Source organism: Dryobates pubescens, chromosome 6 (assembly GCF_014839835.1).
Source record: "Dryobates pubescens isolate bDryPub1 chromosome 6, bDryPub1.pri, whole genome shotgun sequence".
Lineage (NCBI taxonomy): Eukaryota > Metazoa > Chordata > Aves > Piciformes > Picidae > Dryobates > Dryobates pubescens.
Window position 1 is genome coordinate 39700735 of NC_071617.1, and position 26658 is coordinate 39727392.

The window sequence follows — 26658 nt, forward strand, 5'->3', positions numbered from 1 at the left end:
GCAAGGAGCAATGAAAGAAAACTGTAGGGAGCATGTTTCAATTGCAAAAGTTCTCAGATTAACAAAGCTGAAACACAGAAAAATTTGAGAATGCTCATGTATACTAACTGGTAAAATATTTTACACTAGCTAGTAAAATATTTTAAAAGTACAAAATATCTTAGCTGTATAAACCAGCTCACCCATGTTAGGAATATTCCTGCAAACTATGGAAGACCACTTAGAAAGAACAATTAAAAGCAGCTCTTTCTCTCCCAGATGTTATTCTGTGATTCTCCCCATAGACCAGTAATGACCAAAAATTAAAACAGAGGCATGAGCTCAATTCAAAAGAAGGATCAGTAATTTTAATTCATAAAATCCTAAGTTTCATTTTAAAAAATCTGATCGTGTCGATTAAACCCACAGGTATGAAAAATAAGTAGTCAAGGGATAGCCATGATGTACAGCCTGAAATTCAAGTCTTGAAACATGCTAGGAAGTCATTTCACTGAGCAAATTCATTAGGTAGCCTGGCCCCACATACAGAGCCATTGTGTGCAGGGACAATTCACTGAATAGAGAAACCCAGCAGGAGTGCCCATGGCTCACTGGGGGTGGGAGTTGTGCACTGTCCAGGGACAGCAAGGCCAGGAGGGATCTTAAGTCATCTATACCAATCTTTGCCAGAGGATGAACTGTGCCTTAAACACTGCCAATGTTTAAAGTCTTCTTTGTTTAACTTTTACTTTAAAACTTGTGTAAATGATTTTATAATGTTCTTGAAAATGTATTGCAGGGTTTTGCAAAGTGAATGCCAGGATTATTTTCTCCTATGTCTAATCTAAAGATTGACAACTACTTCTCCTGTGATTTTGGAGAACAAGGCTTTGGGGTTCTTTTTTAACTGCCTTCTCTGCAATAGCTTTTTACAACTGTGAATACTCCTCTAGTTGCTCCCTGCAACTGGATATAAAAATGTCAAAAGCAGTCTTCACCAAAGTTTCTTACCAAAATAAAGATGTGTCACCTTTGCAGCCTCTCTGTTCTTAAATGAGTTATTCTGTCACAGAAGGAGTTATTTGCCCTTTTCTCTGAAAAGAGGTATGGGAAATATTTTTCCTAGAAAGAGCATTAAAACCAATTAAAATGTGTATTTTGATCTTCAGGATAATGAAAACTATAAAAATAACAGCAAAAACTCGTAACTAGTTCTGAACTTTCAGATTCTGTTCAGGAATGTCTCACAGTGATGCCTGAAAACATATTTTTAAAGAAAAACTTTGGAAAAATGGGCTGCCCTCTTTCATGAAAAAAAGTAAATCTCTGTAATTTATGAGGAATCATGAAGTCAGGCTAAAATCAAATCTAACTCTACGTATTTGTCATCTTCCAGTCTATTGCATCTATTGCTTTCTGGTGGTTCTAGTTAAAGCACTCTTGTACTATGAGATCCTTCAGTCATAGGTACACATACTCCTTCACATCTGCCCAACTTTCAAGTCTTTGTTGAGGTGACTACTTCCTGTACTATAAGGTAATATCACTGTCCTTCATCTGTCCAAAATGAAAGCCACCATTGCTAGTTCAATATATCGGTGCCATGTGAGTCCCCCTTGTCTTAGCCATAAATAGGGCTGCTGTTACCTTACATATCAAACAGGTCAAGGGAACATGCAGTTTTCCTCCTAATCCAACTGTATTTTCTTTAACAGAAATGCTTACTTCTTCCAGATACACTCCCTACACCTAGATTAAGATCCTGGAATGAAAGCAAATGAAAAATGTCCTTTTATTTTTCTACAGACTTTGGTGGATTCTGAATGAGTTTAATCATCAACAAAATTTTCCCCTACCTGTTACATTTTACTGAAATGTAACTGCTGTCCTACACACTCAGGCAGGAGTAGTTGGTTCTTGATTAGTCTACTTATACATACAGGTTATTTTATATAGATGATATAAAAGTTTAGTGATGGTCACATGCAGGACTAGGTTGCACAAAGACACACTGATGCCACCATGCTAGGCAACTGCTGAAAGAGAAAGTGCCAGAATTCACAAACTTGATGGAGGTCCTGTAACAATCCATTAAACATCAAAGCAGTAAGAGATTACTCTAAAACACTTGATTTCATTGGTGTGATTTTTAATACTGTACTTGAGGTTACAAATAAAATATAACTTTGATATTTAATTTATAAAGTTTTCACATTTCCATGTAAAAACAACTTCAGGTTTAAAGTAAAAAGAGCTTTATGGAAACAACAGTTTTTTTCTTTAACTTCAATAAGATTCTAATTTTATAAGAGTAGAGAAATGTGTAAACACAAAGATTCATGATTTTCTTTTGTAAATTTGTCGATACAAATATAATTTACTATAAACATTTTGTTTGGTTTTGCTGCACACAGTTCTATGCTGGCATCACATACTACTCGATTCACCTTTCAGAGAGCAAAATCTATGCATTTTGTATTCTAACCCCCAGTATGTCCATTGCCAGCAGTGGACTTCATGTTCAGAGAATCAGACTTCAGCAATCTAAAATTAAACTTCAGTACAAGATTATAAATAAACACAAATGAATGCATCATTTTCATATCACAATCACCAGGTGCTTCAAGGCCATGATCCAAGCCAACCAAAATTGATGACAGTTTTCCCACTAGCTGGAATTCACCTACAGTTCCCAGTCATTACAGATTCTCATTTTAGTTTTGCAGTTTTATCAGTGTGGAGTTAAAAAGTGCGTAGCATCACAGCTTCAGCGTAAGAAGTAAAGCCTCTAAGTCTTTCTGGGCCTCTTTGTCCTGAAAGAAACAGACAATCATGCATCAATTTAGATAGGATAAATCCCTTCATTTGCCTAATACATGCCTACCCACATTTCTTTACTAACAGAAGACATAACACACAACTGTAACAGCCACAGAATGTAAAAGACTGTACAGTAAGTCAATTTATCAGTGACTGCAAAGATAAAGTTTGAAGTGAAAACAAGAGCCAGATGGCAGTCCTCCCTTTACAGTTCTGTTACAGCACTTAAAATGTTAGCCACAAGGAGCCCTCTCAGCAGACCAGTAAGCCTTTCAGTTTAGGCTGTAACTTTTATTGGTGTACTTTGCATGAAGTATTACTGCCTTGCCTTAAACTTTATGTAATCTTGCAGCCCAACTGCGTGCAGTTTTTCTAAAGGTATTTCCATGATGATTACTCATTAGTTATTGTGCAATTAGCAAGAAAACATTGAGAAATGTAATTAATGCCATAGGTTGGATTATGGTTTCAGTGCACACAGCCATACGTACCTGTAGCAACTACCATGGACTAACTACACCCTTGGTATCTTCCATACTGGTGGTTGTGGGCTGCCAGACTCATGGCAGAGTGGAGCCAATGGAGAAGCAAGAGGCAAGTAACCTGCTATGCTTAGAGCCAACACTATGTTATACCTTCTGGGACAGAAGGGAAAAGCTCCTTTCAGGCCAGTGTGTAAATGCATAGTTTGCACAGGGCTTTAAAGCAAACAGCTCACAGACACTTTTGCAGGTAACCAGTGATGTGAGTTTTGGCTGTTCCATGTATAATCTGTTCTGAAAGGGGTATATGCATGTAAAACTTTGCAAAAGCACTAGAACTCCATTAGTCTACTTCTTTTTGAAATGTCACCTGGATATAATCCACTTACTTTATTTGCCATGACTAAACCTCTACTTTGCAAAATGCACCTTGGTTTAAAATCACATTTCTGAAAAGCCAGCACCTCGTCCCTCCAGGTTGGTATGGGTTCAAACACCCATGAAAAAACATGAACCCTTATGTACTTCGCAGTGCGAGTCAGAAGCACTTGCATGTCACCAATGTTGTGCAAGTATTTCTAAAGACAGAGACCAGTATTTCTTTCCCAGATAACACCACAGGCAATTCTGGAAGCAAATACTGTAGACAGTGAAGTAATCACTGAATTTCATGATCACTTCATTATCCAATCAACCAAAAAGCTGGAACAAAATACAGGATATTTTAAAATACATTTTACGGGTGAAGGAATTCCTGCTTCTCTTTATTTTGGTTAGTTGTCTGTAATGTCATGGAGGAATAGAGAAGAATATTGAGATGATAGAAACCATATGCCAGACATGTCAAACTACATTGTATTATTGGTCTGGATTAAGGCATTAATACATTAGCTGGACACTTCTCTTGGAGTTGCTGCCTTGCTCCCACTGGCAACAATAGGCTAAACTATCTGCCTAATCATTTATCAGAGGCCTTAAAAAGTACACTCTGCAGAGCCAGTAAGCTCTTGCCAAAATGCTTGAACAGAAGGAAATGTCACACTGAATTCAGCACCCTTTAAACTCCATGACACTACAGGCTGCCTAGAGCACCGCACTGTAGCTTTCGATAAAAACTGGAAAACTCAAAATTTGTATCAATACACTCTTTTTGTACTGACTGTGGTGACTTTGTGAAGATCATAGTGAACTTTGTGAAACCTAAAAAGGCCAGATACTGTGCCGTGCTATTAAGGAGACTTTAATGAGTTGCAAAGGTCAAAAAAATATTGGGCAATCTTCCCTGAATCTTCTTCTGAGTTCAAGCAAAAAGAATGAAACAAACCCATAATTATTCTAAGAGCCAGTTAGAGAGGAAACTGCAAATGTGTAGTGTCATACCTCTGGGATGCCAGTTCCGACAAGACTACATTAGTAAAAGGAGGAATTACTATTGTTGCAAACTACTTAACAGGATGCATTCACTGAGTCAGTCAATAATAAGAACTCAGATGGCAAAAGCATTGAAAAAATTCAGTAACAACATTAAAATCAAAGCTCAGAATGGTCAATGACGGGAAATATTATGTCATCTTTGGACAGAGTCCTTCCAGACCAAGAAGTGTGTCATACTAAAAGGAGGGAGAAGCCACAACTGTGCTCAGTATACCAGTCTCCACTTTTAAGGATGCAAACTTCATTAATGCCAAAAAGCTTGACTGTTAATGGGGAGATAAAGCCATGTATTGGGTCAACTCTGTTTCTCACTCAGAAAGCCACAGGGCTTTCTGAAAATGAACAATAAGCTGGGGGTTGTGTTTTGGGGTGTTTTATTTGTGGGTTGTTTTTTGTTTGTTTGCTTCAGATGGGCAGGCTTTGATATCCCTTTAGAGTGCAGCAGGGAGAAGAAAGAAGAGGCGCAGTTCATAGGAGGAATGCAATATATTTGTGTCAGTTCCATTTGTTCACCCTGAGGCTTAGTTCAGCGCCGACTGAATGCACAGCCATTTTCAACCTTGACTTTCTACTGTCAAGGCTGACATGTATTAAACACATCTTATCTCATTTTCAGAGTTGAATATGAGTTCAAAACGTTCTGCAAACAGCTACACAAAAGGTATCCAGATTACAGGGTCAGTGACTGTATCTTCCCCTCTTCCTGTTTAGTTGCTTTTCTTTTGTGTTTCATCATCCACATGGCATATGCACAGGAAGCAAAGACCTGGGAGGTCAAGGACTAAACAAGGGAAGAGGGGGAGTTGAAAACAAGAGCAAGAAGGAAAAGAGAGCTGGTGGGGAAATGGGAATGTTGGCTTAATTGGAGGTAGGCCATATTTTGACAGTTAATTTCTGCTGAAAAAATAAAATGTGACTTACACGCATAAATGTGCATGTAAAAATTAAATAGCAGTTAAAGCAGAGACAGAAAGATAATGATTTTACCTTCCATTTCTGCTAATTACTTCCTTATGCACTAAGCCTACTCAACCCAGGCACTGCACATGTGTACACTTGTTGACAAAGTCCCAACTGTCAACAGAGAATGATACACCCCCATGACCAAATGGTTACACCAGCCAACTATAACATAACTGCATGCAACCACTGCCAAATCCCAAGCTGACATATATCTTGTAGGGTTTCCTTGAAGTCAGCAGGGCTGCCTGGTATATTAAATGAGCTGGGCTGCAGGGGTGGTCCAAAGCTGTATTCTGATATACAGTAACAGCAATGAGGTGTTGGGTCACTCCTGCTTTTGGGTACAGCTGTGTCATTCCTTCACAGCTCCAGAAAGAATCTTGGGCTGTAATAGAAGAGTCTCTCAAACATACACAAGGATCATTAATTAGAGAGTAATAGCTCTTGTGGACAACATAAATCATATGAAGCTATGTGATATCCCTTCTCAGGTTCTCACAGATGATGCAGATGTCAGTTTACATACAATTGCACAATACTGTGTTTCCCTTAGATATTTCAATAAACCAATGCAATCAGCCACTTGCCATAAAATCATAGAATGGTATCAACTGGAAAAGACCTCTAATATCATCAAGTCCAAACATTTTCTAACTCTGCCAAGTCTGGTGCTAAACCATATCCTTTAGCACCACATCTATGCGTCTTCTAAACACCTCAAGGGATGGTGCTTCAACCACCACCCTGGAGAGCCCATTGCATTGTTTGAGAATGCTTTCAGTGAAAAAGTTTCTTCTAATACCCACTCTAAACCTTCCCTGGTGCAACCTGAGGCCATTTTTTCTGATCACAGTATCACAGAATACATCTAGCTGGAAGAAACCTCAAAGATCATCCAGTCCAACCCTGGACCCAGTACTGAAGGGTCAACATTAAACCATTTCCCTAAGCACCAGGTCCACATGCTGCTTGAACACCTCCAGGGATGGTGACTACATCACTGCCTATTCCAATGTTTGACAACCCTTTCAGTGAAGAAATATTTTCTAAAATCTAGCCTAATATTTTCTAAAAATTAGCACAGCTTGAAACAATTTCCTCTAGTCCTGTTGCTTGACACCAAAGAGAAGAGGCTGACTGCCTCCTCATTCCAACCTCCCTCCTGGCAGTCAATCAAGGGGGACAATCGCTTGCCTTGTCCTGTTTGTCACACTATTCCTGATACAGGCCAGGATGCTGTTGGCCTTCTTGGCCACCTGGGCACAGTGCTGGCTTATGTTCAAACAGCTATTGATCAACACCCTCAGGTCTTTCTCTGCTGAGCAGCTTTCCAGCCACACTTGCAGTCTTCTACATGGCTGCTGTATGTCACAAGTTAGGGCATTTTATATTCTTCAAGACTTTAAGTGTCTTCCTCTGGGAATGAACCATGAATTCTCAAGGCTTTTAAGATCATAGCAAGCACAGCTTTAAAATATGTAGTTGACAATAGTTCCACGGCAGAATTCACATAAAATTTTTACTACTAGTTCTTCAATAACTTTAAAGACTAAGTGCCACCTGTAATCTTGTTTCATTTTACTGTTGTACACAACATAGAGCTTTTGGTGTTCAGGATGTTCCTCTGTTCAGCTGCCACCATCACAATGAGACCTACAGCCTTTCTTTCTGTGCAGTCATCACTGAAATGACTGGAACAAAATCAAGCCCAGTTACAGCCCCTTCAGAAAGATGCCTATCGAGGCTTTCTTTCACCCTGTATGTTGACCCTGAGACAAGATATTTGAAACATCTGGAAGCTTGAATTCCTGTGGTCACTACAAAAACAGGAAACCAATTGTGAACCTCCTTCAACCTGTAATATACTACCACCTCCGTGAATGTGGGGATTGAAGGAGACAAATTAATCACTTTTGAGCCTGAACCACAGCTTTCTGATAAAGAAACAGACACGTTCATTAAAACAAAACCTTGGGAGCTGGTAGAGTAGAGAGCAGACAAGATAAAGGACATCTGTTGTTGACCTGTGCACTGCAAATATTTTAAATGCTTGACCAATAACCATTTAGGTAAGTTTTGTGTGGCTAAAGTGATAAAGTACTGCCAGAAACAGGCTTGCTTTCAACTACTGCTAAGAGTATATAAGCTTTGTGTGTTTCCAGGCCCCTTGGCAGCCCACTCCAGTGCCTGACCACTCTTTCCTTGAAAATTTTTTTCCTAATGTCTAGCTTAAACCTACCCAGTTGCAGCTTGAGGCCATTCCCTCTTGTTCTATCACTAAACACCTGTGAGAACAGACCAGTACCAACCTCTCCACAATGTTCTTGCAGGTCTCTCCTCAGCCTCCTCTTTTTGAAACTAAACAGCCTGGCTCCTTCAGTCACTCTTCATAAGATGCATTCTCCAGTCTCTTCATCAGTTTCGTTGCCCTCCTCTGCACTTGCTCCAGCACCTCCACATCTCTCTCATATTGAGGTGCCCAAAATTCAACATAATACTTGAGGTGTGGCCTCACCAGAGCTGAGTACAAGGGGAAAATCACCTCCCTACTGCTACTGGACACAGCATTTCTAATCCAAGCCAGGATGTCATTGGCTTTCTTGGCCACCTGGGCGCACTGCTTGATCATATTCAGTTGCTCGTTGATTAGAACCCCCAGGTCCCTTTCTGCCAGACAGCTTTCCAGCCACACTTCCCCAAGCCTGTAGTGTTGCTTGGGATTGTTGTGACCTAAGCACAGGACCTGGCATTTGGCCTTGTTGAAGCTCATCCTGTTAATGATGGCCCATGGATCCAAACTATCCAAGTCCCTCTGTAGAACCTCCCTGCCCTTGTGCAGATCAACACTTACACCTAACTTGGTGTCAGCTGTGAATTTACTGATGACACACTTCACAGAATCACAGAATCACCAAGGTTGGAAGAGACCTCAAAGATCATCAAGTCCAACCTGGCACCACAGACCTCATGACTAAACCATGGCACCAAGCGCCACGTCCAATCCCCTCTTGAACACGTCCAGGGACGGTGAGTCCACTACCTTCCTGGGCAGCACATTCCAATGGCTACAACTCTCTCAGTGAGGAACTTTCTCCTCACCTCGAGCCTAAACTTCCCCTGGTGCAGCTTGAGACTGTGTCCTCTTGTTCTGGTGCTGGTTGCTTGAGAGAAGAGACCAACTGCCTCCTGGCTACAACCACTCTTCAGGTAGCTGTGGACAGCAACAAGGTCTCCCCTGAGCCTCCTCTTCTCCAGGTCAAACAATCCCAGCTCCTTCAGCCTCTCCTCATAGGGCTTGTGTTCAGGGCTTCTCACCAGCCTTGTTGCCCTTCTCTGGACATGTTCAAGTGTCTCAATGTCCTTCTTAAACTGAGGGGCCCAGAACTGGACACAGTTCATCAAGGTCATCAATAAAGATCTTAAACAGAAGTGGTTCCAATACTGAACCCTGAGGAACACCACTTGTGACCAGCTGCCAGCTGGTTTTAACTCCATTGACCACCACTCTTTGGGCCCATTCACCCAGCCAGTGCTTTATCCAGCAGAGTGTGTGCTCATCAAAGCCATGAGCAGCCAGTTTGTCCACGAGAATTCTGTGGAAAACAGTGTCAAAGGCTTTTCAAAAGTCCAGGTAGACAATATCCACGCTTTTCTCTCATCCAATAGTTGGGACATCTTGTCATAGGAGATCAGGTTCGTCAGGCAGGACAAACACTCCATGCTTTGAGGAATCATCTGTTATCAGTCTTGCTGCACTACGAACTACGCCAAAACTATGTTACCTTTGATATGATGTTGAAATGAATACTTTGTGATAAACTAGCCAATTTTATCTTAAATATAATAAGCTCAATATTTTTCAGGATAGATTCATCCTTTTGCAGGAAACTACTAACTATAAAAAATATCTTCATATTTTGGAATTGTTTTTGGAGGGAGAGAAAGAATGAGCAGACAATGCAAACAAACCTTTTGGCAAAAACTTCAAAAACATGCAAGACCAAATCAGTCTGATCAATTAGATACAGAGAAATAGGAGGTCTCAAATTCTTTTAGCAGCTCTTCCACAAATGTCTCACTTTTGCCAGCATTTTACAGTTTGAAATCTGATCTCATTCTTTAGAATGAGTTTTCAAAAGGCCCATTCCATAAGCTTGCAGCGCTCATATTTAGTGTAAACAGGATCACTAATTAAGGAATAGCTTTATGAGGCATATTCAAAAGATACTTTAATTTTGAGTTGGCAGTAGCTATTAGGAAATTCTTGTTTAACTCCTCAAACAGTATTAGTGGGAAAATAATAGCCTAGAATTCAAAATTAACACAAATCTGAGTGCTTCCATTATTTTGTAATTGAAACACCATGGACTTTGAATAGCATTTGGAGAACAAATGTGCATAAAATCTAAATGATATAATATCCTCTGAAAATGGCATTTTGCATTGAGCTGAGGTTGAGAGAAAAAGAAAGTTCTGTTTGATGAGAAAACAAAACCACTTTTTAAAGGTTAAGCTTTTTTCTCCTCAAAATCTTACTTAGGACAGATTACCCAAGCAGCTTGAAATGAGAAGTGTTGAAAGTACTCCCACAAGGTCTGCTATCTATGTCCAATGTATGGTGTCTGGAGTAGGCATTTCTTGGAAAACCCTTTGTAGGAAATTCAAGATATATAAATGGTCTCTTGCAAAGGGAACAGCTGATGGTTGTTAAGTTTACATGCGGCCCTCTTTTCCATGCCTCTGTAACTCCCATTCTTTTCCTTCCAGACAGTATTGAAAGTATAAATTAATGTCCAGGGACATCAATTGTGATGATGTAAAAAACAAAGTGAGAAAATCTTACAGCCATGATTTCTCCTCAGCAGTTGCATTCTTGCATAAACATTCAAATATTGCTCCTGCCTGTTATTAGACTTACCTCCCCCTCCACATATGTCATTTTTACAGAGTTCCAAATGTCACTAAGGCTGAAGGCAGAGTCTTTAACTAAAGTCTCTATTTCCTGTCATTCTACACCTGTAACAAGTGAATGCCATAAAGATGTATCTCCGTAACATCTAAATCTCTCTCACTTGTTAATTTCAAGTCTGAACTGCCTTCATTTGTAATTGCTGGGAAGAAGGGAGTGGTTTTGAAATGATGATTTTTTTTTTGAGAAATAATTTTGTAAAATATATTCTCAGCTTCAGGGAAGTTATCATCTGTATTTCAGGTCAGACTTTCAAGAACTCTCAGTACAAATACATTTACTTTTCATTTTTCCTGCTTTGCTGCCTTCAGCACTTCCAAGACTACATTTATTGTCACGTAACTCCTGCTTTTTAGATTAATTTTCCACAAATATCAGAGACCAGAACTTTGAAATGTTAATTTCCTTCTCTGCTAGTCTATTAATCCCTTTTTGGTGAGCTCACTGCGCCTACAAGAATGGAGTTCGTTCTCACGCCCATGTTCCTCTCCAGATACAAGAAAAAATTTCTTTACTAATTTACTTTATAATCATACACTGAGACATTAATTTTCTATAAGTTCCAGCCTTGAAAATACCCAAGAATCTTTGTTACAAACAAGAAATTAGTATCTTATTCCCCTTACATGCAAAGAGCTGTATGTTTAATCAAACACACACTCTCTTTTTGTCTTTCTATATGCAAGACAAATGCTCATTTTTCAAATTTAAATTGCAGTTTCCCCCTGAAATTTAAAAAAGGCATTTTCCATCACAGCGTTCACCACATCTGGTTTCGACAGCCCTTCATGTAGTCACACTCACCAAGGCTTTGAGCGCACTACAAAGTAGTGTGTTTCAGTAAGGGTAATGCTACATCTACTAGATAAACAGAGCAGCTGTTATGTACTTTACAATAACTCACAGCAGCACTGAACCTTCACTGAAGAAGTGAATTTTTCCCAGGACCCTGAGGTTATCCACCTGGATAGCAACCAGAGAAAAGCAGGACAATTTAATATTCCATGCACCTCCAGCAGCGAAGTGCCACTCTACAGCATGACAGTATTTATGGCCAAGGAAGGACCATATGACTCAATGGAGTTTTTTGTTTAGAGAGGTTAAACAGAGAAGTCTCTAAAGTAGTACTGCAACATTAATTTGTTTTTTCCAAATGTAATTTGCACCAAGCCTCCTGTATTTCCTTTCAAAAAAACCCCAAAACAACAACAAAAACCCCCCCACCAAAACAACAACAACAAAAAGACTAATTGGTAAAAAGCATGACAAACGTTTTTAAAACTGGTATTAGGACTTACAGGAGTCAGAAATTCTCTCTCCTTTTATGATTTCTTTGGTGTCCTTTTTTAGGTTCATGATAAGGTTGAAACTGGACATTGCTTTTCTTTTTTTTTCTTTAACAAGCATTATCTCTGTTTGGAAGCCCCTCTACCCCTTGAATTAAAAACATACTCTGTAAGTGGTAGAAAGGATACTTGGATATGATACAACATTCAGACAAAAATCATCTCACTTAATTTGAAACGTTTCATGAAATGAACCCTAGACAAAGTATCAAAGAAGTGCCCTGAGTTAGACCAGCTGAGAATTTGACCTGAGGATTAAAATGAGCTATAGGCTGTTTTACTAATGCTGAGTACCTCTGGTTCCCACTGAGGTTGCTGGAAACTGTGGATGCTCAGAAGCAATAAAAAGTAAATCATTGTCTACTATTATTTTTCATACTTATGCTGAAGAATGATTTGTATCATGAAGTACTATGTATTTCCTCAGTATGGCACCTTTCCAGCAGTTTTGTCTCTTGGTCTGCTCTTGATTTTATGCCTTTATACATATACATGTTTCTCAGCAGCAGCCAACATTTAAAAACAATAAAGGCATTCCCCTGCCTGAAGAGAGAAAACTCACATGAGAAACTTTGATTATACTTGGGAATGATGGCTTTTGCCTGACTGTGACAACATACTACCCACTGACAACCTCAAGATCCTGTGCTGAAGCAAACTCAGACTTCTGCTGTCCTTCAGTGTTTTTACTTTTCAGATCATGAACCCTGTCTTTTCAGGGCTGTAGTCAATTCAGGCACTTCACCGGCATGCATTTATTACTGTCTCCCCAAAGCCTCTCTAGTGTATTTATTGTAGCCTTTCCCCTTTCTTAAGCTAACCTGACTAAATGTTACTCTAGCTACAGGTCCAAGACCTAAACCACTTCAGTTCCAACAGGTTGCCCTCAAAAATCAGTAACACTCTCTAACACAGTAACCAAAACAATATGTAATATTCTAATTCAGATGGGAACTGAGGAAATAGCATAAGCATAGTTTGTGTTCCAGATCTCCATTCTACTGTAATTCTTTCCAGCATGTACTTGGTTTTACCCTGTTCTGACTGCCTTGCTGGTTTTTTCAACTGAATCACACACCATTGCCCCAATGCCATATTTTCCTGCCCTCTGCCCCTTTTTTTTTAATATTTAACTCAATAAACTTCACAAGCAAACAAGACAAAGCAGGTAAATCTGTGGTAGCTATAGGACTAGTTGAAACAGAAGTGGGCATACTTTCTTGTCCTCTTCAAAGGGACACTGAAAATTTTTGGGGCCCATTTGCTGCACTTTTTTAATTCACAAACCAGTATCATTCTTATTCTCACCACCCCCCAGATTGCCAGAGTATATCAACCCACCCACTCATCAGACTGCTCCAAAATTCCTGCTTTCATCTCAGTGTCCCCTCTCTTTTTCAGGTATGCTGGTACTTTGGAAATGTGATGGGGACCATGGACCCTCCCTCCAGACCACCACCCTCCAGACCACCACCCTCCAGCATACACTGAAGTCCAGCTCATGTTTAGACTGGTGACACTGAACTTTAGAGGCAGGATTCACCACTCATTAACTGCGTAGTCTAGGAGTCAAATGTATCAGGCACATATCTTACACACATCTTACATCTAGTCTCTCAGCCATCAGGGCACAGGGAGGCAGCATGTGGCACATGGATAAATATTTCTCTCTCCACCAAGAGATAGCAACTGTCTCTCACAATTACCTTTGGTCACCAAAATTAGACCAGCTATTGTTAGCAAAGGTGACTCCCTGTTTATGCCACCTCTACTTTTTCAAGGAGTCTTTATGAATATATGAGTAACTTCCACTTTATTAAATATGGGCAGTCTTCTGCCCACCAGAAGTTTCTGTGATGTTTGTTTGCAGATTTTACCAGGTAGCTTAAGAGTTCATTGCAAGATTATATATCCTGTAGTGATTTGAATACAGTTTCCCAGTATAGTCAGTGCAGATATATACCAAACAGGCTGAGTTCAGGTCAGTTCTGTGGTCTCTCCCTTGCATCATTGGTACTACCAAGTAACAGGTAATTTATAGTAGTCTTTCTTGTGTTCTGTAACAGGCAAGCTGAAGGTACATTTCAACAGTAAGTAAAGAATAAAGCTGAGTTAAGAGATTATTAATGCCATATCTGCATCTATGTATCTATACATATTTGAAGAAACACTTAGCTCAAGCAATGACTGCTTAATTTATGATTGGTGCATACTATAACTTGGGCCAAAAATAAAGGCCACCCAAGAGCAGTTGATGATGAGGCATGCAGCAGTCTTTCTTCACAGCAGGAACACTTGACATAAATATGTTAGTGCTCCACACACAGTATTTATTGTCAATCAACTTACAGAGCTATTTCATGTTTGGGTTTTTTTCCTTAACTTCAAAGAATTAAATGGGATATTACTCTCTGGAATCACCTCTCTCTCTCTCCCTACCACATCTGCTGTGCTCAAAGGGGGTCCCTTCAGCTGACAAAGCTCAGGTTTTAACTTGTCACTAGGATGGTAAGACATTTCCAGTCATAGGTTGGTAATTATGGAACTTGCTTTTACACAAGATCAGAGAGAGTGAACCTTCCTGCCATGACTTGGTTTATGTTTAAGAAATTAAATAACTTAAAATCTCTCAAATATCTCTAGAAATGTTGTGTCCACATACTAAAAAGACTCAAAAGGGCCTAAAAAGGAATATAATATCTCCTGGAATAAATTACATTCCAGGAGATGTAACTAGAAGAACTGTACTTCCCTAACTGCTCTGTGGTTGAAGACAAAGACTATTTTGAATAACTCATCTACTTCTGCTATGGCTACCTCATTGTCCTGGAGGCCTTGACAAGAATCATCAACCAGAGACTTTCAGGAGGAGAGACAGAGACTGGAAGACAAAAATTCAGAATGCTTTCAACTGAGAAAAGGTAGGTCCGTGGCAAAATTTCAGCACACCTGAAGTGATCCACTCAACTGTTCATGCTTAAGATAGTCTAATGAAATGGGATGAATTACACATTCTGAAAGCCTCTCTGACACTGATGAGTCCCTGACAGTTCCACAAACAAATTTTTTTCAAAGCTATTGATGCAGACAACTGTAATGAGCCAACCCAGAGTGGAGGAAGAAGGAAACTTCCCCATTCGAAAGGTAAAAGTGAAACTTTATGTTATTACTGACAGTGCAATAATGAGTGCCAAAGGCAAGACAGTGGTCACAAGAGAAAAAGTTCTTACTTTCAACACCCACCTCATTAGTAACTGAGAGAATTGACAGTGCAGAATCACAGTACTTCAGTGCATTGTTTTTCTGGCCAAGATCTTTATAGCACTGCAAAGAAAAAGACATTTTGTTTCCAATCAGACTAGTGTAAGAATACCAGAGTCTACAAATTGTTATTTTTAAAATAACTTGATTACCTTTGCCAAATAAACATAATTGCATTTGGAATACCCTGGATGCATTTCTTCTGCCTAATAATAAAAAACAGGAAAGAAAAGAGATATAAAACTTGTGTAACATTTTTAGTAATGCACTAAGCTTCCTCAAACATCAGACTGAGTTATTCCCTGCTGTATGCACCACAATCTGTTTAGCACAATAGTAAAACTATTTTAAAATAAATCAATCAAAAATCCAAGAAAATTCAAAACTAAATCAGGCACATGAAGTGCTGAACACAGAAGTGCTCTGTACTGCTTGCTCTCCTTTCTCCCCAAGTACTTTGAAAAGATATCAGTCTATTCCACAGAATATTGGTTTCATTCACTTACACAGTGAGTTGGAAGACACTGCTCTCTTTAGATTATTAATATTTATTTCCTCATCAAAGATATAACAAGCCATCAGCCATTCATACTTCATGTAACAGATAATGAACAGTATTAATCCTTTTTATAATTATTTTTTCTCCTTCAGACTGGTATCTTCTGGGTATGAGTTCACCATTCAGGTCAGTAAAGAAGGATTGTCTTTCTATTAAAACATATTATGGATAGAGAAGCTTGAAAGATGAGTAAAAACCTTACTAGTTAACTACTAATCAAGAAGCAGTTTTAATCAATAAAAAGCATTTGGGAGAGAAAAATGGCATCAGTGAAAATTTATAGTAGTTATAATCCTTGCACCAAATCTATGTTGCTTTCACCACAATTGTGTGCTTTCAAACATTTGAAAATGAAATCCAAATAGTTGTCTTTTAGACAGCAATTTGATTTTTGTTGCAGAAGATGACTTAAAACCACAGTTAGTCTGCAGCCCACCACAAAATGCCCTGAGGCTAAAGTGAACATTTCAAAGTATTTCTACCACCTTTGGCTTCTGACCTTGAAGAAAAAATGTCTTAAATGGGGATGTGTGGCAATGCCAGCGACGAGCAGCGTGAGCAATCTGGCAGTGCAGGCCTAGAGCCTGACATGGTGGTAGGCCATGCTCAGCATAAGTGCAGAGCCAGCTAGCAGTGTACCAAACAGTGCTGTGCCTGCAGCATGTAACTAAAACAAGGCACTGGTAGCTATAATCACAGCACGTTATCTTGGGACAACAGGACATGCACCTGCATCAACAAACCTCGTGTGTCATCAGTAGTCGGACCAATAATCTATAATAGTGTGATGTGTGGTCACTCATAGGGAACCAATGAGTCCATGCCAACAAGGCACTCTGAGTTTATATAAGTTGTAGAAATTCCCTTGCTACGCACTTCTGCCTTTCCTATCTCTTCTTCTTCCATGCTTTACTTTACTGTGCTATACTTGCACCATTGGCCTGCACCATAGGCCTGCAATACTGGAACGATAAAGGAAAATACTCGATCATATTGGTCAGCTGTATTGATTCCAATCACCATCGTCGATAGGGATGACCCTAATGTATTGTACTATCCAAAATGCAGGACATCATTCCATCTTTTAATAGAGTCAGATCACAAAAAACAAGCACTTTTGATAGTGAAGAAAACATGTTTGTCCACTTCCTTTGAAAAACTGTCTGAAAGTAATTGTAATAATGGAATTTTATGTCTTGTATAAATTTTTCACCTGACTGAATTATTTTCAGCTCCAGAAGTAGAAATTATTCATATAAAAGACACTGAAAGAGAAGCTTATTTTATTTATGTGGGGGTTTTTCTCATCACTTTGCACTTAAGTAGAACGCCCAGATGAGTGACCTATATGAGAGTTTTCTTTTCTGCTTTACTACCTTGTTTCAGGACCAGCCACAACCAAGCTCCATGTGGCCTTTCACACAACTGCCACCCCTGCTTACCCTTGCAGGATGGGAAGGAGAAATTGGGAGCACAATGGAATACCCCACAGGCTGAGATAAGGAGAGTTTAATAGAACAATATAAAGAATGAAAGAATAACTGGAATAAGAACTATATATAGATTATATTATATATGTGTGTGTCAAACAAGTAGTATAAAATGTGACACACTCATCCAGCCTAGTTGACACTTTTCCTCATGCCAGACAACTGCTGCCCTGTGCCAGCCCCCCACTTTAATAGTGGGCATGTTTATGGCATGGATTATAGCTGGTTTAGTTAGCTAGCCTGGCACAGCCCTCCCAGATTCTTGTGAAGGAAATTACTGGTATCCTAGCTGAACCCAGGACAACCCATCTCCACAAATGTGAAAGGCTTCTACTGAAATTCAATGGATAAAGCTTTAGATCAGAAAAAGGGAAGTGATACAATATTGAAATTTCCTTGCATCTGTTAATCCTCTTGCAGAAACAGGCAAATCATGAATCATTGTTAAGGTTAGCTTGTTTCAGTGACATATATGTATACCCCTCTCACATCCCACTCATCTCCATACTAATTTTAGAAAACACATTTGAGTAGAGACCTCTGGTATTTAGGAAAGTCCTGGATTTATGGCTACTGAATGTGACCTGTTAAACACACATTTTAACAATGGTCACATAGCAGCTGGTGAATAATCACACAGGAAAACCCTTGGCTAGGACTTACCTTAAGGAAATTCTGCAATGCTTCTTCTACTGTTGAAGTTGGTGGAGTCCCAAAGAGAGCAGCAGCTACTTTCTTTTCAATCCAAGACAACTGAGCTACCTATAAGTAAAACATCAAAATATAAAGTCTTTAGGGTTCTTCTCAGGTTTGGCGTAAATACTCTCCTGTACCACTGAACTACTTAAGTAGGTTGGTGTTTTGCAAAAGACCCTGTAAAGGAGTGTTTGATACTATCAGTTTGTCAGCTCAAAGCACAGCCTTCTGGACTTTAGATTCAGTTTATGGAAAAACATGTACTTTAAGAAACACATGAGAAAACACCATCATCATTGCTATGAGATTATTCCACAGAACCAAGCTTAAAGTACAGTTTATGTTTTATAAGATCCTGCCATTTTTTCATACCTAAGATTAGAAATAGCGCTTTAAACCCCTTAAGTTTTTCACAAGGCAGCTTGGCCTGGTAGTCCATGTACTTTCCAATATCATGAAAAGCTGTTGCTAGTGTCAAAATGTGAATGCTTTTGGGACTTGTAAAACGAGTTCATTTACTACACAGAAGCTGGTGACATCCACTGTTTAGAAACAGGTTTTGTTTTTTCCTCTTCAAACCTGACAAATATAGCTTGCCAAAGAATGTACATGACTTCTTCCCTTACATGTACTGGCATTTGACAGAAGCTGCTTTGGTTATTGCCATAAGGTATTTGGCTCCACTACCTAATCTGGTGATACACACTTCACATCACTAATAAAAGATGGAGCTACTAAGAAATGCACTGTGAGACTGGAGCCTGTTTAACTGGAGAAGTGAAGTTACTCCCCTCCAGACAGTTTGACTACCCCTGTGAAGTCAGAACTTCATTCTTTTATAACAGTATCTGAAGCACAGCACTAATAGATCCTGTCACTGAATACAGCTGACTTTAAAATTGTAAAAATCAAAATTCTGCATTTTCCTAGTAATTTCTGGCCTGATCTATGCAGAGACAACATAGAGAAAGGATACACACAGGTGAAGAAAGAGCCTCTCACTGGAGACCTGGAGGTGAAACAGGAGTCACACAGACATATTCCTTCTTTTTCAGAAGGAGCTGGAATTCAAAAACCAGAGTTGATCCTTGAACTCAAGCCTGCCCTACTGTTGTAAAAATGAAAATGCTTTTGGATAGCTTTAGGTTATTCCCACCTCATTCCCTGGCTTCCCTGTCTCTTCAGGGTTGTTTCTGCTCATCACAACCCCTCCAGCTAAATCCAGCAATAAATGTCGGCAGTTACAGTAAAACATAAGAATACATCCACAGTACACTATCCACAGACATCAACTCTCTCATTTGAACAGACATCAAGCTCAATGTATTTCTTGTTGCAAACTGTACTAAAAATGCCATTGCAAAGATTGAAAGTACAGGCCAGGACACAGCAGGAAAATACATAGTACCACATTTTCTTATCCTGTCCCAGTCACTCTAGGAACAACATTGCTTGGAGACAGAAGACCTTCTGGTCAAGTCTTGATGGTTTGGCAGGGTCCAGTGCCTTATTTGATTTGATAAATGCTGTTGATAAGTCTTTGGCACAAACCCAATTAACAATTATACTTTAAACAGAAACAATATTAAGAAATCAAAGGTTTATTTCATTCTGTCTACCACACATATCCCACTCTCAACCCTCTTCTACAGGAACACAGAAGTTTTTACAGAAGCTCTGCAGCAATCCCAGAGCTATTATTCAACAGGATGCTTCTCCTCTCTGCACTGTTGTGCTTTCACACTATTTTACAAACTGCAGCGAGCTGGTTAAAACTTCATATTATACATATGTACACAATTCCTTCATGCACGTCGTTTCCCTAGCCACTCCATAGTTTCTGAGACATATTCTGCAAGAGATATTAAAAGGATTTTTGCAAATGTATCATTTTCTTGACACCAATCTACTGATGCAATGTTCTCTACTCTTTTGGAAGACGAAGGAACTTGCTATATTTGTAGGCCCATCACATCAAGACAGAGCTAGCTTACTAAAGGGAGGAAGAGAGGGGGAAAAAATAACTGCATACATTTACACCCTTCTCTGAAAGACCACACAACACCCTGGGACACATACACTGAATAGGTAAAATTCCCACACATGTCTGCTGTGCAATTGTGAGGAAATGGAATTGCAGCTTTTCCATGTGGAGCCATCATTACCTATTGAAAAACGAGTTCTTCCTGGCAGTCATTTTATTTTCTTACAAGTTTTAACCAGAACCAATTTATTGGGGTTTTAGTTCTTATTTTGTCTGGCTTGGGTGCTGTTTTGCACTATTCAAACTTTAAAAAGCACAAACATACATGCACATTCCCATTTTTCTATTAAAAGCCCCACCAAGCTAAAACAACATTTTAAATTGAAATATAATATTTGCACAACAGTGAGTTTTCTTTAAATGTGTGCTGGTTCCAGCATTGTGGTTTGTGACTACTACACAGATAGTCTGAGAGATCTGTGATGTTTTGAGCAGTCAGATTTATATGTCACTGGCTTGATGGATTCACTGCAGCTAACTCTAGACATCCAGAAACAAAGTGCCTAGTTTAAATGATTTTTTCAGGTTCCTTGCATGGTCAGTACAGAAAGAGGCATTTCCATTAGCCAATTCCTCTTCACCTACATTAGCCTGGCATGAACATTTCTCTGTCTTCTTTCTTTCCTTCAACTACAAAAGACAAATTATATCTTATGGAGGGATAAAGAAAAGTGAGCTTAACTGCACCCCACCTGAGTCAGTCTGCATCTCTCTATGACTAAGGTGGGATAAATGGGGAAAAAAACCCAGACCTGTTTTATGCAAGAAACAGAAGGAATCCTGGAGCAGTAATGATGAACTGTAAATTATACCCTTCCCTTGATGACACAAAAGCAGAGTCTTTAATTTGAAATAACTTTATTACAGAAAATCTTATGCCATGTTCAGTGAAATGGAAACATCATTCCTACTATACTGACTAACTTAATTAAGCATTCTCTATGTGTGAACCAGCACAGGCAACAGAAACTCTGGTGAAGCACGCTGTATGTAGTGCAAATTTGACTTCCACAGTCAAGGCTCTTCCAAACAGTGCAAAGCATATCTGGAGATCCATATAAAATCAAGTGCAAAGAAACTGTTAACTGTCATCAACTTCACTGTGACCATTTGAGGCTGTGCCTTTAAGAAAGAGACAGTGTTGGAACACTCTGGCTGAATGTTTTTGTATCAAAATGAAAACATGATATTCTAAACGAATTTCATTGGTAGATGGGCAGAATCCAACTTTAAGTTTTAGGGCAGTTGGAATTTTTCTGAGTTTCAGCCTGTTCTGCCATTCCAGCCTGTTCTGCCTTTCCAGCCTGTCGGCTTCTCAGCAAACTAGCCAGAGCTGACTTTGAGATAAGCAAAACTAATTCCTGCATGTGCTTTTGAAGCCTAATAACATCTCTTTTCCTTAATAACTGCCTTTCTTTCTCTCTTTAACCCCTTTTTGGGAAAAAAGGGAGGTAGGGGGGCAGAGAGGGGGTTACAGGGAGGGAAACCCTCCTCTTCTTGAGGAGGGAATTTTGTTGTGTTATTTTTTTTCTTTGCTGGATATTTCTGTATATATATTGTAAAATACTGTATATACTGTGTTATATATAACCTGCATTCCATATATGCTTGTAAATATAGCTTTGCTTCTCTGACTGAGTTTAGCTGTGGTTTCTTTCTCTGTGGGGGAGGGAGAGCCACACAGTGGTACCGTGATTTCATTTAATCCATCTTCCAAGAATGGTATAGGACAGCCGAAAGTAACAAGAAAAACAGCTACTGCAGCAATAGCTGCAACAAGAAGATTAAAGAATGAAGATTGTCTGTGCCCTGCAGATGGTTTCCAAACCTTAAGTGGGTTTTGATTTTTCAGGTCTCTCAAACCCTGACATTAGTCCCTACCAGCAGCTGAAAATTCACAAGAGCACTGCAAGGAACACTGTGTTTCCACAGACTATCAAGATCAAACATACTGGGTCACCCAAGGAATATCGCTTCCCAGCTGGCAAACATGGAGCTAGTCCCACTTGCTCAAGAGGAAAAAGCAAGGGGCTGAGGGACCACTGGCCAGCTCCTAAACTTTCCTAGGGCTGGAGAGGAGTTGGTCACCATGACAGCCTGGCCTCTTGCCATGGAGAGGAGGCCATTTTTCATTATCCCAAAGCTAGGAGAGATGCTTCTTTCAAACAATCTCTTCTATAGCTCTGTCAAGCAACAAGTTCCCATCCATTTATTCTACTCAAATCTCAGTACTACTACTAGAGATGGAAGAAGGAACCCACAGAGCTGGACTGCAGCTGACTGTAAAGTTCATACCCAGCACACTTCTGTCAGGACTCTTAGGTCCATTTCCATGGGGCTGCTCTCTAGCAGATCACATCCTAACCTGTACTGGTGCAGTTTCTTATTCCTTTCCAGATGCAGGACTTTGCACTTATCCTTGTTGAACCTCATTAGGTTCCTCTTTGCCCAGCTCTCCAGTCTGTCCAGGTCTCACTGAATGGCCTCACAGACTTCAGGTGTGTCAGCCAAGCCTCCCAGTTTGGTATTGTCAGCAAACTTGCTGAGAAGATACTTCGTCCCCTCATCAATGTTATTGATATTGAACAGGACTGGACCCAACACTGATCCCTGGGGGACTCCACTAGTTACTGGTCTCCAGCTGGACTTGGCACCACTGATCACCACTCTTTGCACTCTATTGTGTATTTGGTTCCTAATCCATCTCACTGTTCTTCTATCCCACACCTCCTGAGCTTACACACAAGGATGTTGTGGGAGATGGTGCAAAAGCCTTGCTAAGGTCAAGGTAGGCTACATCCACTGGTCTCCCTGCATCTACCCACTCAGTTACAGCATTGTAGAATGCTATCAGATTAGTCAAGCATGATTTCCTCTTGGTAAATCCATGCTGACTACTGCGGATCACCTTCTTCTCTTTCACGTGTGTAGCAAGGACCTCCAGAATGAGTTGCTCCATCATTTTTCCAGGGATGGAGGTAAGGCTCACTGGTCTATAGTTTCCTGGAACCTTTTTCTTGCCCTTTTTAAAGATTGGAGTGACACTGGCTTTCCGCCAGTCCTAAGGCACCACTTCTGTTTGCCAGGTACCAAGGAAACTAAACCACTTGGACTGAAAATTCAGCCAGGGTTGACTTGCTGCTCTGAATGATTTTCTCTTCCAATGTTTCCCTGCTAACAGCTCATTGAAGACAGATCACACAGTTGTCTTCCATATAGGAAAATTATCCTACTGATCCAGCTTCAGTAAAGTATTAATGGCACATATTTAAATACCCCCAAAGACATTCTTTTCTTCTTTTCTTCACCCCTCCCCCTCCTTTCTTTAGAATACATTAGTGTAAAGTAGTATTAAATAATTTTGCAATGTTTTGACTTCTGGAAAAGGTTAAGCAACTGGACAGCAATTTTAAAATTCCAACACAACAGCTTAAAACACAAATATTCTCTTTCTTGGCAGTTGAGGAGCCAGGACAGTCTGTACAGCCATTTAGGCATATATACAACTTGAATTTCCTGGGCATTTCACTTTTCAGTAAGGGAAGAAGACTTACAGGGCACACAGACAAATGAACTGGGTCAATTTGTTCCCAGATGTAACCCAAACAAATCCTGAGTTACACCAGAGATGAATCTGATGCATAGCATGTAACTTGCAGAAAGAAAATCCAAAAAGATCAAATTTTTAAGACCACACTAACATTTACCAGAGGCTCTGATCCAGCTATGCTAGCTGCCCCATATTAGTCCTGTAATGGCACGTAGTCGTCTTAAGTAGTTATGTACTTTGTTTAAAAAACTATTCTAGACATTAAAACACTAAAAAGCCCCACAAACACACTATGATAAAGGGTTACTATGTAATGGCACAAAAGCCTCTAAGGAAAGAAAAATAATTCCTACACTCAATGATACAGATCAACTCACTTCCAACAAGTATTTCTTGCTGATTGGAAGAGCAAGGCAGTTTCCACTTTTCCTTAACAAAAACAAAAATGAAACTTCACAGACTCTAAACACTACCTATATTAAATCATATGAACTAACTTACACAAGTATTTAAAATAAGAAACCTTCATAGATTGCATCAGGCTACAAGGGACCCTCAAAGGTTATTTTGTCCAACCCCCCCTTCAGTCAGCAGGGACACCTCCAACTAGATCAGGGTGCCCAGGGCCACAATGAGTCTGATTTGAATGTCTCCAGGGACAGGGCTTCAACGACATCCCTGAGCAACCTGTTCCAGTATTTTACTATGCACATTACTATTTCATCATGACAGTCACAGAAGAATTATTCTTGCCAGGCAAGAATTATAAAAAAAACCCAACTAAATCAGTCCTTACTAAAGCAAATGCTAATCTGTGGCTTTGATGCTCAGTATGGAAGTCCTGCGGAGATGCTGCAAATGTGAAATGTGACTTTGTATGATATAGTGCAACAAACCACATGTATTAGTCAGCAAGTGGTGGCTGTCACTAAAATGAAAGGAGTTAAGAAAAAACACCAGTGCAATATGAATGCAGTGGGGTCTGTTGAGATGATATGTACAGTTTCCAAAAGAAATATCTCAAATGAGAAATAAGCCTTGAAAAAACATCTGGGGCAGAAACGGAAGCTGCAGTCAGCTGTTGGACACTATACAGTACAAGTGCTTAAGAAATGACTGGTGAGATAAAAAAGCTCTTCAAAGGCAGGGCAGTAAGTATAGAATAGAACAATCTTCAGCAACTCACTTTTGCATAGCTAATGCTGATATTCAAGAATACAGTGTGAAAGGCAAAATAAAAAGCTCTTTGAAAAAGTTGGTGTCATTCCTTATTCAAATCAACTTGCTGAAGGCTGCTCATTGGAAGTTAAAAAGATGATCTGAAAAACTGGTGAAAGATTACTTTGCATTGTCTTGTTGCAGATAAGGACAAAGTCAAAGGTTATAAAGTATCACAGGTTCTTCTTTACTTCTTTACAGTTTGCAGGCATTTCATAGTGACTAGCACTAGAAGTAGCTGGAGGAAAAGGACAAAACTGTAATTCATTGCATGTTAGTAGATACTACTACTTTGAGAAGCCTCCCAGTAATTTTTTAGAGCACAGACCATGCAAGAACATTTTCTTTTGGCAAGATTCTTCAGAGCACTAAAGATAAAGCAATAAGGATAGCCATCTAAGACAGTTAAGCTTGTAAAACAATTATTTCAGTTTTTCATATACAAGTACTTATCACTATGTCATTTACACAGTATTTAAAAGCACCTGTTGTGTTGGCAGAACATAGATTTTATCTCTTGAAAAACCTTTTGGTGAATTTTTATACCTGGATCTTCGTTGTGACATTCTTCTAGAATTTACCAAGCCAATAAGGCAGCCTTCCTGACACAGACAAGCTCACAACATGTGAGTGCCACTAACTCCAGTTATGGATGAGAAATAAAGTTACCAAAAGGTCCAAGGTCATCCAGAAAGTTTGTGCCAGAATAAAGAACTGACAGCAAGGCTTACAACACCAGAAATCACCCTTTCTCCCTTCTAATTATCAATTACTTACGTCTCATTCTTTGATTCAAAGTGCATTATCATTTTTTCAGTATATTCAATTCATACAATAGATTAAAAAAAACCACAACCAACCAACCAACACCAAACCAACTTACTGAATAGCACCATCTTCCATTTAGGTAATATAAAAAGGGATCTTGAGGCTTAAGTTCAATTGCTTTGTCTAGGTGCTCCTATTAGAAAGAAAATCATTGTTACTTTAGATATTTGTTTGGCGAGTATGTGTACAAAGAAGCTTGTTGCAAATCATAAATAAATTCAGAAAGCCTCCTCTGCTGCAATTTATTTCTAACATCCCTCTTAGAGGGAAACCATGAACAAAATTATTCACCAGTTTTGCACACAATGCAAGAAGGTATGCTGTGTTTAAAACTAACAAAACAGCTTTACAGTTCAATCAAAGAACTCAAGATCTTTTGTCTAAAAAAGGCAACAACTTAAATTAAATTAATTTACAGTTAGCATTAGGAAACTGTCAGACACCAAATCAGCCAGAAAGCAACCATTCTCTTTCTTTGATGGATCTTACATGCCAGCACCCATCATTGAAGCATAATCTCTCCCACCCAGGAATGTGACTGCCCCAGTGAAGTGGGAAGTATATAAAGTGAAATTCAGAAAATATTATTCTGTTTACACTGAAAACATAACATTTTATAAAGCACTTAATGAGGTGCTTCTTTCAAACCACTTCCATTACACATCATGGGCATCTTTATTTCACTCTTTAATTGACTAAAGAAAGTCTTGTTGCTCAACCTCAGTTTGAAGAAAAATGAGCTATTTCACCTCTAACTACCATGTGCCTCTCAAAATAAATTGCATGTCTAAAGTTCTTTTTTTCCCTCCCAGATATCTCTGTTTTTCTAATTAAGCCAGTCACTAAAAAACCTGTTACATGGATATAACAGCCTATTATTCATCATTTTGTCCACTAACTACTCAGACAGGAGATATGTTTTCATGCTATTATTTTTCCAAATCCTATCATTTCCAAAAGATTCATGCTGATTTCAGTAATTACTTCCGAAGAGGGAAACCTCCCTGAACAAGTTACGG

General features: G+C 39.3%; 1 protein-coding gene across 1 annotated transcript in view; it reads right to left on the bottom strand.

Annotated features, from left to right (window-relative positions):
- Positions 1-1834: 1834 nt before the first annotated feature.
- The window catches only part of RMDN2 (regulator of microtubule dynamics 2), a 53574-nt gene continuing 28750 nt past the window's right edge, over positions 1835-26658 (bottom strand). Inside the window, exons 7-11 of the mRNA XM_054162358.1 lie at positions 25695-25772; positions 17967-18065; positions 15407-15460; positions 15237-15317; positions 1835-2792 (exon numbers count right to left, since the gene is read on the bottom strand). Coding sequence (XP_054018333.1) covers positions 2739-2792; positions 15237-15317; positions 15407-15460; positions 17967-18065; positions 25695-25772 — 366 coding nt within the window. The 3' untranslated portion in view covers positions 1835-2738. The remainder of the gene's footprint in view (positions 2793-15236; positions 15318-15406; positions 15461-17966; positions 18066-25694; positions 25773-26658) is intronic.